Source organism: Scyliorhinus torazame, chromosome 19 (genome assembly GCF_047496885.1).
Source record: "Scyliorhinus torazame isolate Kashiwa2021f chromosome 19, sScyTor2.1, whole genome shotgun sequence".
NCBI classification, from domain to species: domain Eukaryota; kingdom Metazoa; phylum Chordata; class Chondrichthyes; order Carcharhiniformes; family Scyliorhinidae; genus Scyliorhinus; species Scyliorhinus torazame.
The window spans coordinates 8490980-8511167 of record NC_092725.1 but is presented as its reverse complement, the minus strand read 5'-3'; the positions used below and the strand labels follow the sequence as shown (position 1 = coordinate 8511167).

At 68.3% G+C, this 20188-nt stretch overlaps 1 protein-coding gene across 1 annotated transcript in view; it reads left to right on the top strand.

Annotated features, from left to right (window-relative positions):
- LOC140396616 (inactive serine/threonine-protein kinase TEX14-like) overlaps positions 1-20188 on the top strand; it is a 255190-nt gene that overhangs the window by 69831 nt on the left and 165171 nt on the right. Inside the window, exons 10-11 of the mRNA XM_072485410.1 lie at positions 720-871; positions 17848-18038. Of these exons, the coding sequence (XP_072341511.1) occupies positions 720-871; positions 17848-18038 (343 nt within the window). The remainder of the gene's footprint in view (positions 1-719; positions 872-17847; positions 18039-20188) is intronic.

Here is a 20188-nt window from a genome sequence, read left to right as displayed (position 1 = left end):
TCCCACGGTGCAGGGACGCCCGGGGAAGGGTCCCACGGTGCAGGGACGCCGGGGAAGGGCCCCTCGGTGTACGGACTCTCGGGGAAGGGTCCCACGGTGCAGGGACTCCCGGGGAAGGGCCCCACGGTGCAGGGACTCCCGGGGAAGGGCGCCATGGTGCAGGAACGCCCGGGGAAGGGTCCCACGGTGCAGGGACTCCCGGGGAAGGGTCCCACGGTGCAGGGACTCCTGGGGAAGGGTCCCACGGTGCAGGGACTCCTGGGGAAGGGCCCCACGGTGCAGGGACTCCTGGGGAAGGGTCCCACGGTGCAGGGACTTCCGGGGAAGGGCCCCACGGTGCAGGGACTCCTGGGGAAGGGTCCCACGGTGCAGGGACTCCTGGGGAAGGGCCCCACGGTGCAGGGACTCCTGGGGAAGGGTCCCACGGTGCAGGGACTCCTGGGGAAGGGCCCCACGGTGCAGGGACTCCTGGGGAAGGGTCCCACGGTGCAGGGACTCCTGGGGAAGGGCCCCACGGTGCAGGGACTCCTGGGGAAGGGTCCCACGGTGCAGGGACTCCTGGGGAAGGGCCTCACGGTGCAGGGAGTCCCGGGGAAGGGTCCCACGGTGCAGGGACTTCCGGGGAAGGGTGTTTCAGTGAGATAGTGAAGGAGTCATGTTGTTAATAGATGGAAGCCTCCCATTACTGTCTGATTCTCTGCTCCTTCCTCTTGCTCTAGGTCAGATGGGATGACCTGCGGTAACATGTCGGCAGCTGCAATCCCACATCAGCTCTACAACTGGCTGCCTCCCGAGATCATCTGTGGCCGAGTTGGCACCGAGCGCTCGGATATCTACAGCTTCTGTACCGTCACACAGGAGGCCTTCACAGGTCAGGCCGTACCCCGGGGAGAGTCGGTGCCCGTACCCCGGGGAGAGTCGGTGCCCGTACCCCGGGGAGAGTCGGTGCCCGTACCCCGGGAGAGTCGGTGCCCGGACCCCGGGAGAGTCACTGCCCGTACCCCGGGGAGAGTCGGTGCCCGTACCCCGGGAGAGTCACTGCCCGTACCCCGAGGAGAGTCACTGCCCGGACCCCGGGGAGAGACACTGCCCGTACCCCGGGGAGAGTCACTGCCCGTACCCCGGGGAGAGTCGGTGCCCGTACCCCGGGAGAGTCACTGCCCGTACCCCGGGGAGAGTCACTGCCCGTACCCCGGGAGAGTCGGTGCCCGTACCCCGGGGAGAGACACTGCCCGTACCCCGGGGAGAGTCACTGCCCGTACCCCGGGAGAGTCACTGCCCGTACCCCGGGGAGAGTCACTGCCCGTACCCCGGGAGAGTCACTGCCTGTACCCCGGGAGAGTCAATGCCCGTGCCCCGGGAGAGTCACTGCCCGTACCCCGGGAGAGTCGGTGCCCGTACCCCGGGGAGAGTCACTGCCCGTACCCCGGGGAGAGTCACTGCACGTACCCCGGGGAGAGTCACTGCCCGTACCCCGGGGAGAGTCACTGCCCGTACCCCGGGGAGAGTCGGTGCCCGTACCACGGGGAAGTCGGTGCCCGTACCACGGGGAGAGTCGGTGCCCGTACCCCGGGGAGAGTCACTGCCCGTACCCCGGGGAGAGTCACTGCCCGTACCCCGGAGAGAGTCACTGCCCGTACCCCGGGGAGAGTCACTGCCCTTACCCCGGGGAGAGTCACTGCCCGTACCCCGGGGAGAGTCACTGCCCGTACCCCGGGGAGAGTCACTGCCCGTACCCCGGGGAGAGTCACTGCCCGTACCCCGGGGAGAGTCACTGCCCGTACCCCGGGGAGAGTCACTGCCCGTACCCCGGGGAGAGTCGGTGCCCGTACCCCGGGGAGAGACACTGCCCGTAGCCCGGGGAGAGTCGGTGCCCGTACCCCGGGGAGAGTCACTGCCCGTACCCCGGGGAGAGTCACTGCCCCGACCCCGGGGAGAGTCACTGCCCGTACCCCGGGGAGAGTCACTGCCCGTACCCCGGGGAGAGTCACTGCCCGTACCCCGGGGAGAGTCACTGCCCGTACCCCGGGGAGAGTCACTGCCCGTACCCCGAGGAGAGTCACTGCCCGTACCCCGGGGAGAGTCACTGCCCGTACCCCGGGGAGAGTCACTGCCCGTACCCCCGGGGAGAGTCACTGCCCGTACCCCCGGGGAGAGACACTGCCCGTACCCCGGGGAGAGTCACTGCCCGTACCCCGGGGAGAGTCGGTGCCCGTACCCCGGGGAGAGTCGGTGCCCGTACCCCGGGGAGAGTCGGTGCCCGTACCCCGGGGAGAGTCGCTGCCCGTACCCCGGGGAGAGACACTGCCCGTACCCCGGGGAGAGTCGGTGCCCGTACCCCGGGGAGAGTCACTGCCCGTACCCCGGGGAGAGTCACTGCCCGTACCCCGGGGAGAGACACTGCCCGTACCCCGGGGAGAGTCACTGCCCGTACCCCGGGGAGAGTCGGTGCCCGTACCCCGGGGAGAGTCACTGCCCGTACCCCGGGGAGAGTCACTGCCCGTACCCCGGGGAGAGTCACTGCCCGCACCCCGGGGAGAGTCACTGCCCGCACCCCGGGGAGAGACACTGCCCGTACCCCGGGGAGAGACACTGCCCGTACCCCGGGGAGAGTCGGTGCCCGCACCCCGGGGAGAGTCACTGCCCGTACCCCGGGGAGAGTCACTGCCCGTACCCCGGGGAGAGTCACTGCCCGTACCCCGGGGAGAGTCACTGCCCGTACCCCGGGGAGAGTCACTGCCCGTACCCCGGGGAGAGTCACTGCCCGTACCCCGGGGAGATTCACTGCCCGTACCCGGGGAGATTCACTGCCCGTACCCCGGGGAGAGTCACTGCCCGTACCCCGGGGAGAGACACTGCCCGTACCCCGGGGAGAGTCGGTGCCTGTACCCCGGGGAGATTCACTGCCCGTACCCCGGGGAGAGTCACTGCCCGTACCCCGGGGAGAGTCACTGCCCGTACCCCGGGGAGAGTCACTGCCCGTACCCCGGGGAGAGTCACTGCCCGTACCCCGGGGAGAGTCACTGCCCGTACCCCGGGGAGAGTCACTGCCCGTACCCCGGGGAGAGTCACTGCCCGTACCCCGGGGAGAGTCACTGCCCGTACCCCGGGGAGAGTCACTGCCCGTACCCCGGGGAGAGTCACTGCCCGTACCCCGGGGAGAGACACTGCCCGTACCCCGGGGAGAGACACTGCCCGTACCCCGGGGGGAGTCGGTGCCCGTACCCCGGGGAGAGTCACTGCCCGGACCCCGGGGAGAGTCACTGCCCGTACCCCGGGGAGAGTCACTGCCCGACCCGCGGGGAGAGTCACTGCCCGTACCCCGGGGAGAGTCACTGCCCGACCCACGGGGAGAGTCACTGCCCGTACCCCGGGGAGAGTCACTGCCCGTACCCCGGGGAGAGTCACTGCCCGTACCCCGGGGAGAGTCGGTGCCCGTACCCCGGGGAGAGTCGGTGCCCGTACCCCGGGGAGAGTCGGTGCCCGTACCCCGGGGAGAGTCGGTGCCCGTACCCCGGGGAGAGTCACTGCCCGTACCCCGGGGAGAGTCACTGCCCGTACCCCGGGGAGAGTCACTGCCCGTACACCGGGGAGAGTCGGTGCCCGTACCCCGGGGAGAGTCACTGCCCGTACCCCGGGGAGAGTCACTGCCCGTACCCCGGGGAGAGTCACTGCCCGTACCCCGGGGAGAGTCACTGCCCGTACCCCGGGGAGAGTCACTGCCCGTACCCCGGGGAGAGTCACTGCCCGTACCCCGGGGAGAGTCACTGCCCGTACCCCGGGGAGAGTCACTGCCCGTACCCCGGGGAGAGTCGGTGCCCGTACCCCGGGGAGAGTCACTGCCCGTACCCCGGGGAGAGACACTGCCCGTACCCCGGGGAGAGGCGGTGCCCGTACCCCGGGGAGAGTCACTGCCCGTACCCCGGGGAGAGTCACTGCCCGTATCCCGGGGAGAGTTACTGCCCGTATCCCGGGGAGAGTCACTGCCCGTACCCCGGGGAGAGACACTACCCGTACCCCGGGGAGAGACACTGCCCGTACCCCGGGGAGAGTCACTGCCCGTACCCCGGGGAGAGGCGGTGCCCGTACCCCGGGGAGAGTCACTGCCCGTACCCCGGGGAGAGTCACTGCCCTTACCCCGGGGAGAGTCACTGCCCGTACCCCGGGGAGAGTCACTGCCCGTACCCCGGGGAGAGTCACTGCCCGTACCCCGGGGAGAGTCGGTGCCCGTACCCCGGGGAGAGTCACTGCCCGTACCCCGGGGAGAGTCGGTGCCCGTACCCCGGGGAGAGACACTGCCCGTACCCCGGGGAGAGTCACTGCCCGTAGCCCGGGGAGAGTCGGTGCCCGTACCCCGGGGAGAGTCACTGCCCCGACCCCGGGGAGAGTCACTGCCCCGACCCCGGGGAGAGTCACTGCCCGTACCCCGGGGAGAGTCACTGCCCGTACCCCGGGGAGAGTCACTGCCCGTACCCCGGGGAGAGTCACTGCCCGTACCCCGGGGAGAGTCACTGCCCGTACCCCGGGGAGAGTCACTGCCCGTACCCCGGGGAGAGTCACTGCCCGTACCCCGGGGAGAGTCACTGCCCGTAACCCGGGGAGAGACACTGCCCGTACCCCGGGGAGAGTCACTGCCCGTACCCCGGGGAGAGTCACTGCCCGTACCCCGGGGAGAGACACTGCCCGTACCCCGGGGAGAGTCACTGCCCGTACCCCGGGGAGAGTCACTGCCCGTACCCCGGGGAGAGTCACTGCCCGTACCCCGGGGAGAGTCACTGCCCGTACCCCGGGGAGATTCACTGCCCGTACCCGGGGAGATTCACTGCCCGTACCCCGGGGAGAGTCACTGCCCGTACCCCGGCTAGAGACACTGCCCGTACCCCGGGGAGAGTCGGTGCCTGTACCGCGGGGAGAGTCACTGCACGTACCCCGGGGAGAGTCACTGCCCGTACCCCGGGGAGAGTCACTGCCCGTACCCCGGGGAGAGTCGCTGCCCGTACCCCGGGGAGAGTCGGTGCCTGTACCCCGGGGAGAGACACTGCCCGTTCCCCGGGGAGAGTCACTGCCCGTACCCCGGGGAGAGTCACTGCCCGTACCCCGGGGAGAGACACTGCCCGTACCCCGGGGAGAGTCACTGCCCGTACCCCGGGGAGAGTCGGTGCCCGTACCCCGGGGAGAGTCGGTGCCCGTACCCCGGGGAGAGTCGGTGCCCGTACCCCGGGGAGAGTCACTGCCCGTACCCCGGGGAGAGACACTGCCCGTACCCCGGGGAGAGTCGGTGCCCGCACCCCGGGGAGAGTCACTGCCCGTACCCCGGGGAGAGACACTGCCCGTACCCCGGGGAGAGTCACTGCCCGTACCCCGGGGAGAGTCGGTGCCCGTACCCCGGGGAGAGTCACTGCCCGTACCCCGGGGAGAGTCACTGCCCGTACCCCGGGGAGAGTCACTGCCCGCACCCCGGGGAGAGACACTGCCCGTACCCCGGGGAGAGACACTGCCCGTACCCCGGGGAGAGTCGGTGCCCGTACCCTGGGGAGAGACACTGCCCGTACCCTGGGGAGAGTCACTGCCCGTACACCGGGGAGAGTCACTGCCCGTACCCCGGGGAGAGTCACTGCCCGTACCCCGGGAGAGTCACTGCCCTACCCCGGGGAGAGTCACTGCCCGTACCCCGGGGAGAGTCATTGCCCGTACCCCGGGGAGAGTCACTGCCCGTACCCCGTGGAGAGTCACTGCCCGTACCCCGGGGAGAGACACTGCCCGTACTCCGGGGTGAGTCACTGCCCGTACCCCGGGGAGAGTCACTGCCCGTACCCCGGGGAGAGTCACTGCCCGTACCCCGGGGAGAGTCACTGCCCGTACCCCGGGGAGAGTCACTGCCCGTACCCCGGGGAGAGTCACTGCCCGTACCCCGGGGAGATTCACTGCCCGTACCCGGGGAGATTCACTGCCCGTACCCCGGGGAGAGTCGGTGCCTGTACCCCGGGGAGAGTCACTGCACGTACCCCGGGGAGAGTCACTGCCCGTAGCCCGGGGAGAGTCGGTGCCCGTACCCCGGGGAGAGTCACTGCCCCGACCCCGGGGAGAGTCACTGCCCCGACCCCGGGGAGAGTCACTGCCCGTACCCCGGGGAGAGTCACTGCCCGTACCCCGGGGAGAGTCACTGCCCGTACCCCGGGGAGAGTCACTGCCCGTACCCCGGGGAGAGTCACTGCCCGTACCCCGGGGTGAGTCACTGCCCGTACCCCGGGGAGAGTCACTGCCCGTAACCCGGGGAGAGACACTGCCCGTACCCCGGGGAGAGTCACTGCCCGTACCCCGGGGAGAGTCACTGCCCGTACCCCGGGGAGAGACACTGCCCGTACCCCGGGGAGAGTCACTGCCCGTACCCCGGGGAGAGTCACTGCCCGTACCCCGGGGAGAGTCACTGCCCGTACCCCGGGGAGAGTCACTGCCCGTACCCCGGGGAGAGTCACTGCCCGTACCCCCGGGGAGAGTCACTGCCCGTACCCCCGGGGAGAGACACTGCCCGTACCCCGGGGAGAGTCACTGGCCGTACCCCGGGGAGAGTCGGTGCCCGTACCCCGGGGAGAGTCGGTGCCCGTACCCCGGGGAGAGTCGGTGCCCGTACCCCGGGGAGAGTCGGTGCCCGTACCCCGGGGAGAGTCACTGCCCGTACCCCGGGGAGAGACACTGCCCGTACCCCGGGGAGAGTCGGTGCCCGTACCCCGGGGAGAGTCACTGCCCGTACCCCGGGGAGAGACACTGCCCGTACCCCGGGGAGAGTCACTGCCCGTACCCCGGGGAGAGTCGGTGCCCGTACCCCGGGGAGAGTCACTGCCCGTACCCCGGGGAGAGTCACTGCCCGTACCCCGGGGAGAGTCACTGCCCGCACCCCGGGGAGAGACACTGCCCGTACCCCGGGGAGAGACACTGCCCGTACCCCGGGGAGAGTCGGTGCCCGTACCCCGGGGAGAGACACTGCCCGTACCCCGGGGAGAGTCACTGCCCGTACCCCGGGGAGAGTCACTGCCCGTACCCCGGGGAGAGTCACTGCCCGTACCCCGGGAGAGTCACTGCCCTACCCCGGGGAGAGTCACTGCCCGTACCCCGGGGAGAGTCATTGCCCGTACCCCGGGGAGAGTCACTTCCCGTACCCCGGGGAGAGTCACTGCCCGTACCCCGGGGAGAGACACTGCCCGTACTCCGGGGTGAGTCACTGCCCGTACCCCGGGGAGAGTCACTGCCCGTACCCCGGGGAGAGTCACTGCCCGTACCCCGGGGAGAGTCACTGCCCGTACCCCGGGAAGAGTCACTGCCCGTACCCCGGGGAGAGTCACTGCCCGTACCCCGGGGAAATTCACTGCCCGTACCCGGGGAGATTCACTGCCCGTACCCCGGGGAGAGTCACTGCCCGTACCCCGGCTAGAGACACTGCCCGTACCCCGGGGAGAGTCGGTGCCTGTACCCCGGGGAGAGTCACTGCACGTACCCCGGGGAGAGTCACTGCCCGTACCCCGGGGAGAGTCACTGCCCGTACCCCGGGGAGAGTCACTGCCCGTACCCCGGGGAGAGTCGGTGCCTGTACCCCGGGGAGAGACACTGCCCGTTCCCCGGGGAGAGTCACTGCCCGTACCCCGGGGAGAGTCACTGCCCGTACCCCGGGGAGAGACACTGCCCGTACCCCGGGGAGAGTCACTGCCCGTACCCCGGGGAGAGTCGGTGCCCGTACCCTGGGGAGAGACACTGCCCGTACCCTGGGGAGAGTCACTGCCCGTACACCGGGGAGAGTCACTGCCCGTACCCCGGGGAGAGTCACTGCCCGTACCCCGGGAGAGTCACTGCCCTACCCCGGGGAGAGTCACTGCCCGTACCCCGGGGAGAGTCATTGCCCGTACCCCGGGGAGAGTCACTGCCCGTACCCCGTGGAGAGTCACTGCCCGTACCCCGGGGAGAGACACTGCCCGTACTCCGGGGTGAGTCACTGCCCGTACCCCGGGGAGAGTCACTGCCCGTACCCCGGGGAGAGTCACTGCCCGTACCCCGGGGAGAGTCACTGCCCGTACCCCGGGGAGAGTCACTGCCCGTACCCCGGGGAGAGTCACTGCCCGTACCCCGGGGAGATTCACTGCCCGTACCCGGGGAGATTCACTGCCCGTACCCCGGGGAGAGTCACTGCCCGTACCCCGGGGAGAGACACTGCCCGTACCCCGGGGAGAGTCGGTGCCTGTACCCCGGGGAGAGTCACTGCACGTACCCCGGGGAGAGTCACTGCCCGTACACCGGGGAGAGTCACTGCCCGTACCCCGGGGAGAGTCACTGCCCGTACCCCGGGGAGAGTCGGTGCCTGTACCCCGGGGAGAGACACTGCCCGTACCCCGGGGAGAGTCACTGCCCGTACCCCGGGGAGAGTCACTGCCCGTACCCCGGGGAGAGACACTGCCCGTACCCCGGGGAGAGTCACTGCCCGTACCCCGGGGAGAGACACTGCCCGTACCCCGGGGAGAGACACTGCCCGTACCCCGGGGAGAGTCACTGCCCTTACCCTGGGGAGAGTCACTGCCCGTACCCCGGGGAGAGTCACTGCCCGTACCCCGGGGAGAGTCACTGCCCGTACCCCGGGGAGAGACACTGCCCGTACCCCGGGGAGAGACACTGCCCGTACCCCGGGGAGAGTCGGTGCCCGTACCCCGGGGAGAGACACTGCCCGTAGCCCGGGGAGAGTCGGTGCCCGTACCCCGGGGAGAGTCACTGCCCGTACCCCGGGGAGAGTCACTGCCCCGACCCCGGGGAGAGTCACTGCCCGTACCCCGGGGAGAGTCACTGCCCGTACCCCGGGGAGAGTCACTGCCCGTACCCCGGGGAGAGTCACTGCCCGTACCCCGGGGAGAGTCACTGCCCGTACCCCGGGGAGAGTCACTGCCCGTACCCCGGGGAGAGTCACTGCCCGTACCCCGGGGAGAGTCACTGCCCGTACCCCGGGGAGAGTCACTGCCCGTACCCCCGGGGAGAGTCACTGCCCGTACCCCCGGGGAGAGACACTGCCCGTACCCCGGGGAGAGTCACTGCCCGTACCCCGGGGAGAGTCGGTGCCCGTACCCCGGGGAGAGTCGGTGCCCGTACCCCGGGGAGAGTCACTGCCCGTACCCCGGGGAGAGACACTGCCCGTACCCCGGGGAGAGTCGGTGCCCGTACCCCGGGGAGAGTCACTGCCCGTACCCCGGGGAGAGTCACTGCCCGTACCCCGGGGAGAGACACTGCCCGTACCCCGGGGAGAGTCACTGCCCGTACCCCGGGGAGAGTCGGTGCCCGTACCCCGGGGAGAGTCACTGCCCGTACCCCGGGGAGAGTCACTGCCCGTACCCCGGGGAGAGTCACTGCCCGAACCCCGGGGAGAGACACTGCCCGTACCCCGGGGAGAGACACTGCCCGTACCCCGGGGAGAGTCGGTGCCCGCACCCCGGGGAGAGTCGGTGCCCGCACCCCGGGGAGAGTCACTGCCCGTACCCCGGGGAGAGTCACTGCCCGTACCCCGGGGAGAGTCACTGCCCGTACCCCGGGGAGAGTCACTGCCCGTACCCCGGGGAGAGTCACTGCCCGTACCCCGGGGAGAGGCACTGCCCGTACCCCGGGGAGATACACTGCCCGTACCCGGGGAGATTCACTGCCCGTACCCCGGGGAGAGTCGGTGCCCGTACCCCGGGGAGAGTCGGTGCCCGTACCCCGGGGAGAGTCGGTGCCCGTACCCCGGGGAGAGTCGGTGCCCGTACCCCGGGGAGAGTCACTGCCCGTACCCCGGGGAGAGTCACTGCCCGTACCCCGGGGAGAGTCACTGCCCGTACACCGGGGAGAGTCGGTGCCCGTACCCCGGGGAGAGTCACTGCCCGTACCCCGGGGAGAGTCACTGCCCGTACCCCGGGGAGAGTCACTGCCCGTACCCCGGGGAGAGTCACTGCCCGTACCCCGGGGAGAGTCACTGCCCGTACCCCGGGGAGAGTCACTGCCCGTACCCCGGGGAGAGTCACTGCCCGTACCCCGGGGAGAGTCACTGCCCGTACCCCGGGGAGAGTCGGTGCCCGTACCCCGGGGAGAGTCACTGCCCGTACCCCGGGGAGAGACACTGCCCGTACCCCGGGGAGAGGCGGTGCCCGTACCCCGGGGAGAGTCACTGCCCGTACCCCGGGGAGAGTCACTGCCCGTATCCCGGGGAGAGTTACTGCCCGTATCCCGGGGAGAGTCACTGCCCGTACCCCGGGGAGAGACACTACCCGTACCCCGGGGAGAGACACTGCCCGTACCCCGGGGAGAGTCACTGCCCGTACCCCGGGGAGAGGCGGTGCCCGTACCCCGGGGAGAGTCACTGCCCGTACCCCGGGGAGAGTCACTGCCCTTACCCCGGGGAGAGTCACTGCCCGTACCCCGGGGAGAGTCACTGCCCGTACCCCGGGGAGAGTCACTGCCCGTACCCCGGGGAGAGTCGGTGCCCGTACCCCGGGGAGAGTCACTGCCCGTACCCCGGGGAGAGTCGGTGCCCGTACCCCGGGGAGAGACACTGCCCGTACCCCGGGGAGAGTCACTGCCCGTAGCCCGGGGAGAGTCGGTGCCCGTACCCCGGGGAGAGTCACTGCCCCGACCCCGGGGAGAGTCACTGCCCCGACCCCGGGGAGAGTCACTGCCCGTACCCCGGGGAGAGTCACTGCCCGTACCCCGGGGAGAGTCACTGCCCGTACCCCGGGGAGAGTCACTGCCCGTACCCCGGGGAGAGTCACTGCCCGTACCCCGGGGAGAGTCACTGCCCGTACCCCGGGGAGAGTCACTGCCCGTACCCCGGGGAGAGTCACTGCCCGTAACCCGGGGAGAGACACTGCCCGTACCCCGGGGAGAGTCACTGCCCGTACCCCGGGGAGAGTCACTGCCCGTACCCCGGGGAGAGACACTGCCCGTACCCCGGGGAGAGTCACTGCCCGTACCCCGGGGAGAGTCACTGCCCGTACCCCGGGGAGAGTCACTGCCCGTACCCCGGGGAGAGTCACTGCCCGTACCCCGGGGAGATTCACTGCCCGTACCCGGGGAGATTCACTGCCCGTACCCCGGGGAGAGTCACTGCCCGTACCCCGGCTAGAGACACTGCCCGTACCCCGGGGAGAGTCGGTGCCTGTACCGCGGGGAGAGTCACTGCACGTACCCCGGGGAGAGTCACTGCCCGTACCCCGGGGAGAGTCACTGCCCGTACCCCGGGGAGAGTCACTGCCCGTACCCCGGGGAGAGTCGGTGCCTGTACCCCGGGGAGAGACACTGCCCGTTCCCCGGGGAGAGTCACTGCCCGTACCCCGGGGAGAGTCACTGCCCGTACCCCGGGGAGAGACACTGCCCGTACCCCGGGGAGAGTCACTGCCCGTACCCCGGGGAGAGTCGGTGCCTGTACCCCGGGGAGAGTCGGTGCCCGTACCCCGGGGAGAGTCGGTGCCCGTACCCCGGGGAGAGTCACTGCCCGTACCCCGGGGAGAGACACTGCCCGTACCCCGGGGAGAGTCGGTGCCCGCACCCCGGGGAGAGTCACTGCCCGTACCCCGGGGAGAGACACTGCCCGTACCCCGGGGAGAGTCACTGCCCGTACCCCGGGGAGAGTCGGTGCCCGTACCCCGGGGAGAGTCACTGCCCGTACCCCGGGGAGAGTCACTGCCCGTACCCCGGGGAGAGTCACTGCCCGCACCCCGGGGAGAGACACTGCCCGTACCCCGGGGAGAGACACTGCCCGTACCCCGGGGAGAGTCGGTGCCCGTACCCTGGGGAGAGACACTGCCCGTACCCTGGGGAGAGTCACTGCCCGTACACCGGGGAGAGTCACTGCCCGTACCCCGGGGAGAGTCACTGCCCGTACCCCGGGAGAGTCACTGCCCTACCCCGGGGAGAGTCACTGCCCGTACCCCGGGGAGAGTCATTGCCCGTACCCCGGGGAGAGTCACTGCCCGTACCCCGTGGAGAGTCACTGCCCGTACCCCGGGGAGAGACACTGCCCGTACTCCGGGGTGAGTCACTGCCCGTACCCCGGGGAGAGTCACTGCCCGTACCCCGGGGAGAGTCACTGCCCGTACCCCGGGGAGAGTCACTGCCCGTACCCCGGGGAGAGTCACTGCCCGTACCCCGGGGAGAGTCACTGCCCGTACCCCGGGGAGATTCACTGCCCGTACCCGGGGAGATTCACTGCCCGTACCCCGGGGAGAGTCACTGCCCGTACCCCGGGGAGAGACACTGCCCGTACCCCGGGGAGAGTCGGTGCCTGTACCCCGGGGAGAGTCACTGCACGTACCCCGGGGAGAGTCACTGCCCGTAGCCCGGGGAGAGTCGGTGCCCGTACCCCGGGGAGAGTCACTGCCCCGACCCCGGGGAGAGTCACTGCCCCGACCCCGGGGAGAGTCACTGCCCGTACCCCGGGGAGAGTCACTGCCCGTACCCCGGGGAGAGTCACTGCCCGTACCCCGGGGAGAGTCACTGCCCGTACCCCGGGGAGAGTCACTGCCCGTACCCCGGGGTGAGTCACTGCCCGTACCCCGGGGAGAGTCACTGCCCGTAACCCGGGGAGAGACACTGCCCGTACCCCGGGGAGAGTCACTGCCCGTACCCCGGGGAGAGTCACTGCCCGTACCCCGGGGAGAGACACTGCCCGTACCCCGGGGAGAGTCACTGCCCGTACCCCGGGGAGAGTCACTGCCCGTACCCCGGGGAGAGTCACTGCCCGTACCCCGGGGAGAGTCACTGCCCGTACCCCGGGGAGAGTCACTGCCCGTACCCCCGGGGAGAGTCACTGCCCGTACCCCCGGGGAGAGACACTGCCCGTACCCCGGGGAGAGTCACTGGCCGTACCCCGGGGAGAGTCGGTGCCCGTACCCCGGGGAGAGTCGGTGCCCGTACCCCGGGGAGAGTCGGTGCCCGTACCCCGGGGAGAGTCACTGCCCGTACCCCGGGGAGAGACACTGCCCGTACCCCGGGGAGAGTCGGTGCCCGTACCCCGGGGAGAGTCACTGCCCGTACCCCGGGGAGAGACACTGCCCGTACCCCGGGGAGAGTCACTGCCCGTACCCCGGGGAGAGTCGTGCCCGTACCCCGGGAGAGTCACTGCCCCCCGCTACCCCGGGGAGAGTCACTGCCCCGTACCCCCGGGGAGAGTCACTGCCCGCCACCCCGGGGAGAACACTGCCCGTACCCCGGGAGAGTCACTGCCCGTACCCCGGGGAGAGTCGGTGCCCGTACCCCGGGGGAGAGACACTGCCCGACCCCGGTAGCACGCCCCCGTACCCCGGGGAGAGTCACTGCCCGTACCCCGGGGAGAGTCACTGCCCGTACCCCGGGAGAGTCACTGCCCTACCCCGGGGAGAGTCACTGCCCGTACCCCGGGGAGAGTCATTGCCCGTACCCCGGGGAGAGTCACTTCCCGTACCCCGGGGAGAGTCACTGCCCGTACCCCGGGGAGAGACACTGCCCGTACTCCGGGGTGAGTCACTGCCCGTACCCCGGGGAGAGTCACTGCCCGTACCCCGGGGAGAGTCACTGCCCGTACCCCGGGGAGAGTCACTGCCCGTACCCCGGGAAGAGTCACTGCCCGTACCCCGGGGAGAGTCACTGCCCGTACCCCGGGGAAATTCACTGCCCGTACCCGGGGAGATTCACTGCCCGTACCCCGGGGAGAGTCACTGCCCGTACCCCGGCTAGAGACACTGCCCGTACCCCGGGGAGAGTCGGTGCCTGTACCCCGGGGAGAGTCACTGCACGTACCCCGGGGAGAGTCACTGCCCGTACCCCGGGGAGAGTCACTGCCCGTACCCCGGGGAGAGTCACTGCCCGTACCCCGGGAGAGTCGGTGCCTGTACCCCGGGGAGAGACACTGCCCGTTCCCCGGGGAGAGTCACTGCCCGTACCCCGGGGAGAGTCACTGCCCGTACCCCGGGGAGAGACACTGCCCGTACCCCGGGGAGAGTCACTGCCCGTACCCCGGGGAGAGTCGGTGCCCGTACCCTGGGGAGAGACACTGCCCGTACCCTGGGGAGAGTCACTGCCCGTACACCGGGGAGAGTCACTGCCCGTACCCCGGGGAGAGTCACTGCCCGTACCCCGGGAGAGTCACTGCCCTACCCCGGGGAGAGTCACTGCCCGTACCCCGGGGAGAGTCATTGCCCGTACCCCGGGGAGAGTCACTGCCCGTACCCCGTGGAGAGTCACTGCCCGTACCCCGGGGAGAGACACTGCCCGTACTCCGGGGTGAGTCACTGCCCGTACCCCGGGGAGAGTCACTGCCCGTACCCCGGGGAGAGTCACTGCCCGTACCCCGGGTTGAGTCACTGCCCGTACCCCGGGGAGAGTCACTGCCCGTACCCCGGGGAGAGTCACTGCCCGTACCCCGGGGAGATTCACTGCCCGTACCCGGGGAGATTCACTGCCCGTACCCCGGGGAGAGTCACTGCCCGTACCCCGGGGAGAGACACTGCCCGTACCCCGGGGAGAGTCGGTGCCTGTACCCCGGGGAGAGTCACTGCACGTACCCCGGGGAGAGTCACTGCCCGTACACCGGGGAGAGTCACTGCCCGTACCCCGGGGAGAGTCACTGCCCGTACCCCGGGGAGAGTCGGTGCCTGTACCCCGGGGAGAGACACTGCCCGTACCCCGGGGAGAGTCACTGCCCGTACCCCGGGGAGAGTCACTGCCCGTACCCCGGGGAGAGACACTGCCCGTACCCCGGGGAGAGTCACTGCCCGTACCCCGGGGAGAGACACTGCCCGTACCCCGGGGAGAGACACTGCCCGTATCCCGGGGAGAGTCACTGCCCTTACCCTGGGGAGAGTCACTGCCCGTACCCCGGGGAGAGTCACTGCCCGTACCCCGGGGAGAGTCACTGCCCGTACCCCGGGGAGAGACACTGCCCGTACCCCGGGGAGAGACACTGCCCGTACCCCGGGGAGAGTCGGTGCCCGTACCCCGGGGAGAGACACTGCCCGTAGCCCGGGGAGAGTCGGTGCCCGTACCCCGGGGAGAGTCACTGCCCGTACCCCGGGGAGAGTCACTGCCCCGACCCCGGGGAGAGTCACTGCCCGTACCCCGGGGAGAGTCACTGCCCGTACCCCGGGGAGAGTCACTGCCCGTACCCCGGGGAGAGTCACTGCCCGTACCCCGGGGAGAGTCACTGCCCGTACCCCGGGGAGAGTCACTGCCCGTACCCCGGGGAGAGTCACTGCCCGTACCCCGGGGAGAGTCACTGCCCGTACCCCGGGGAGAGTCACTGCCCGTACCCCCGGGGAGAGTCACTGCCCGTACCCCCGGGGAGAGACACTGCCCGTACCCCGGGGAGAGTCACTGCCCGTACCCCGGGGAGAGTCGGTGCCCGTACCCCGGGGAGAGTCGGTGCCCGTACCCCGGGGAGAGTCGGTGCCCGTACCCCGGGGAGAGTCACTGCCCGTACCCCGGGGAGAGACACTGCCCGTACCCCGGGGAGAGTCGGTGCCCGTACCCCGGGGAGAGTCACTGCCCGTACCCCGGGGAGAGTCACTGCCCGTACCCCGGGGAGAGACACTGCCCGTACCCCGGGGAGAGTCACTGCCCGTACCCCGGGGAGAGTCGGTGCCCGTACCCCGGGGAGAGTCACTGCCCGTACCCGGGGAGAGTCACTGCCCGTACCCCGGGGAGAGTCACTGCCCGAACCCCGGGGAGAGACACTGCCCGTACCCCGGGGAGAGACACTGCCCGTACCCCGGGGAGAGTCGGTGCCCGCACCCCGGGGAGAGTCGGTGCCCGCACCCCGGGGAGAGTCACTGCCCGTACCCCGGGGAGAGTCACTGCCCGTACCCCGGGGAGAGTCACTGCCCGTACCCCGGGGATAGTCACTGCCCGTACCCCGGGGAGAGTCACTGCCCGTACCCCGGGGAGAGGCACTGCCCGTACCCCGGGGAGATTCACTGCCCGTACCCGGGGAGATTCACTGCCCGTACCCCGGGGAGAGTCACTGCCCGTACCCCGGGGAGAGACACTGCCCGTACCCCGGGGAGAGTCGGTGCCTGTACCCCGGGGAGAGTCACTGCCCGTACCCCGGGGAGAGTCACTGCCCGTACCCCGGGGAGAGTTGGTGCCCGTACCCCGGGGAGAGTCGGTGCCCGTACCCCGGGGAGAGTCACTGCCCGTACCCCGGGGAGAGCCACTGCCCGTACCCCGGGGAGAGTCACTGCCCGTACCCCGGGGAGAGTCACTGCCCGTACCCCGGGGAGAGTCACTGCCCGTACCCCGGGGAGAGTCACTGCCCGTACCCCGGGGAGAGTCACTGCCCGTACCCCGGGGAGAGTCACTGCCCGTACCCCGGGGAGAGTCACTGCCCGTACCCCGGGGAGAGTCGGTGCCCGTACCCCGGGGAGAGTCACTGCCCGTACCCCGGGGAGAGACACTGCCCGTACCCCGGGGAGAGGCGGTGCCCGTACCCCGGGGAGAGTCACTGCCCGTACCCCGGGGAGAGTCACTGCCCGTATCCCGGGGAGAGTCACTGCCCGTACCCCGGGGAGAGACACTGCCCGTACCCCGGGGAGAGGCGGTGCCCGTACCCCGGGGAGAGTCACTGCCCGTACCCCGGGGAGAGTCACTGCCCGTATCCCGGGGAGAGTCACTGCCCGTATCCCGGGGAGAGTCACTGCCCGTACCCCGGGGAGAGACACTACCCGTACACCGGGGAGAGACACTGCCCGTACCCCGGGGAGAGTCACTGCCCGTACCCCGGGGAGAGGCGGTGCCCGTACCCCGGGGAGAGTCACTGCCCGTACCCCGGGGAGAGTCACTGCCCTTACCCCGGGGAGAGTCACTGCCCTTACCCCGGGGAGAGTCACTGCCCGTACCCCGGGGAGAGGCACTGCCCGTATCCCGGGGAGAGTCACTGCCCGTACTCCGGGGAGAGACACTACCCGTACACCGGGGAGAGACACTGCCCGTACCCCGGGGAGAGTCACTGCCCGTACCCCGGGGAGAGGCGGTGCCCGTACCCCGGGGAGAGTCACTGCCCGTACCCCGGGGAGAGTCACTGCCCTTACCCCGGGGAGAGTCACTGCCCGTACCCCGGGGAGAGTCACTGCCCGTACCCCGGGGAGAGTCACTGCCCGTACCCCGGGGAGAGTCACTACCCGTACCCCGGGGAGAGTCACTGCCCGTACCCCGGGGAGAGTCACTGCCCGTACCCCGGGGAGAGTCACTGCCCGTACCCCGGGGAGAGTCACTGCCCGTACCCCGGGGAGAGACACTGCCCGTACCCCGGGGAGAGTCACTGCCCGTACCCCGGGGGAGAGACACTGCCCGTACCCCGGGGTGAGTCACTGCCCGTACCCCGGGGTGAGTCACTGCCCGTACCCCGGGGAGAGTCACTGCCCGTACCCCGGGGAGAAACACTGCCCTTACCCCGGGGAGAGTCACTGCCCGAACCCCGGGGAGAGACACTGCCCGTACCCCGGGGAGAGTCACTGCCCGTATCCCGGGGAGAGTCACTGCCCGTACCCCGGGGAGAGTCACTGCCCGTACCCCGGGGAGAGACACTGCCCGTACCCCGGGGAGAGTCACTGCCCGTACCCCGGGGAGAGTCACTGCCCGTACCCCGGGAGAGTCACTGCCCGTATCCCGGGGAGAGTCACTGCCCGTACCCCGGGGAGAGACACTGCCCGTACCTCGTGGGGGGGACCCGTACCCCGGGGAGTGTCGGTGCCCGTACCCCGGGGAGAGTCACTGCCCGTACCCCGGGGAGTGTCGGTGCCCGTGGGGGGGACCCCGGGGAGAGTCGGTGCCGTGAATTAAGTTTGAGATAACGATTGACTGGCTGACTTTGTGTATTAGGTTCTATTCCATGGGCATCCCTGGATGGGCTGATGGTGAAGGAGATGCTGCTGTCCGGACGTTCACTCTCTCTCGACACCCGGGTTCCTTCGGCCCTTCAGAGCATGTTCCAAATAGGGATCAGCTTGAGGCACCGAGACCGCACCCTCAATCTACAGGACATCCGCTTCACCCTCAGCAAAGAACTCCAGGTCAATGCACAGGGACGGCGGAGAGATCTGGGAGAGAGAGTGTGTGTGAGAGAGAGTGTGTGAGAGAGAGTGTGTGAGAGAGAGAGTGTGAGAGAGAGTGTGTGAGAGAGAGTGTGTGAGAGAGAGTGTGTGAGAGAGAGTGTGTGAGAGAGAGAGAGAGTGTGTGAGAGAGAGTGTGTGAGAGAGAGTGTGTGAGAGAGAGTGTGTGAGAGAGAGTGTGTGAGAGAGAGTGTGTGAGAGAGAGTGTGTGAGAGAGAGTGTGTGAGAGAGAGTGTGTGAGAGAGAGTGTGTGAGAGAGAGTGTGTGAGAGAGAGTGTGTGAGAGAGAGTGTGTGAGAGAGAGTGAGTGTGTGAGAGAGAGTGTGTGAGAGAGAGTGTGTGAGAGAGAGTGTGTGAGAGAGAGAGAGAGTGTGTGAGAGAGAGAGAGTGAGTGAGAGAGAGAGTGTGTGAGAGAGAGAGTGTGTGAGAGAGAGTGTGTGAGAGAGAGTGTGTGAGAGAGAGTGTGTGAGAGAGAGTGTGTGAGAGAGAGTGTGTGAGAGAGAGTGTGTGAGAGAGAGTGTGTGAGAGAGAGTGTGTGAGAGAGAGTGTGTGAGAGAGAGTGTGTGAGAGAGAGTGTGTGAGAGAGAGTGTGTGAGAGAGAGTGAGTGTGTGAGAGAGAGTGTGTGAGAGAGAGTGTGTGAGAGAGAGTGTGTGAGAGAGAGAGAGAGTGTGTGAGAGAGAGAGAGTGAGTGAGAGAGAGAGTGTGTGAGAGAGAGAGTGTGTGAGAGAGAGTGTGTGAGAGAGAGTGTGTGAGAGAGAGTGTGTGAGAGAGAGTGTGTGAGAGAGAGTGTGTGAGAGAGAGTGTGTGAGAGAGAGTGTGTGAGAGAGAGTGTGTGAGAGAGAGTGTGTGAGAGAGAGTGTGCGTGAGAGTGTGAGAGTGTGTGTGAGAGAGAGTGTGTGTGTGAGAGAGAGTGTGTGAGAGAGTGTGTGAGAGAGAGTGTGCGTGAGAGAGAGAGTGTGTGAGAGAGAGTGTGAGAGAGAGAGAGTGTGAGAGAGAGAGAGAGAGTGTGAGCGAGAGAGTGTGAGAGAGAGAGAGTGTGAGAAAGAGAGATTGTGTGAGAGAGAGTGTGTGAGAGAGAGTGTGTGAGAGAGAGTGTGTGAGAGAGAGTGTGTGAGAGAGAGTGTGTGAGAGAGAGTGTGTGGGAGAGAGTGTGTGGGAGAGAGTGTGTGGGAGAGAGTGTGTGAGAGAGAGTGTGTGAGAGAGAGTGTGTGAGAGAGAGTGTGTGAGAGAGAGTGTGTGAGAGAGAGTGTGTGAGAGAGAGTGTGTGAGAGAGAGTGTGTGAGAGAGAGTGTGTGAGAGAGAGTGAGTGAGAGAGAGAGTGTGTGAGAGAGAGAGTGTGTGAGAGAGAGTGTGTGAGAGAGAGTGTGTGAGAGAGAGTGTGTTAGAGAGAGTGTGTTAGAGAGAGTGTGTGAGAGAGAGTGTGTGAGAGAGAGTGAGTGAGAGAGAGTGTGCGTGAGAGTGTGTGTGAGAGAGAGTGTGTGTGTGAGAGAGTGAGAGTGTGTGAGAGAGAGTGTGCGTGAGAGAGAGAGTGCGTGAGAGAGAGTGTGAGAGAGAGAGAGAGTGTGAGCGAGAGAGAGTGAGAGAGAGAGAGAGAGTGTGAGCGAGAGAGAGTGTGAGCGAGAGAGAGTGTGAGAGAGAGAGAGTGTGAGAAAGAGAGATTGTGTGAGAGAGAGTGTGTGAGAGAGAGTGTGTGAGAGAGAGTGTGTGAGAGAGAGTGTGTGAGAGAGAGTGTGTGAGAGAGAGTGTGTGAGAGAGAGTGTGTGTGAGAGAGAGTGTGTAAGAGAGAGTGTGTAAGAGAGTGTGTAAGAGAGAGTGTGCGTGAGAGTGTGAGAGTGTGTGTGAGAGAGAGAGTGTGTGAGAGAGAGTGTGTGAGAGAGAGTGAGTGAGAGAGAGAGTGTGTGAGAGAGAGAGTGTGTGAGAGAGAGTGTGTGAGAGAGAGTGTGTGAGAGAGAGTGTGTGAGAGAGAGTGTGTGAGAGAGAGTGTGTGAGAGAGAGTGTGAGAGAGAGTGAGTGAGAGAGAGTGTGTGAGAGAGAGTGTGTGAGAGAGAGTGTGTGAGAGAGAGTGTGCGTGAGAGTGTAAGAGTGTGTGTGAGAGAGAGTGTGTGTGTGAG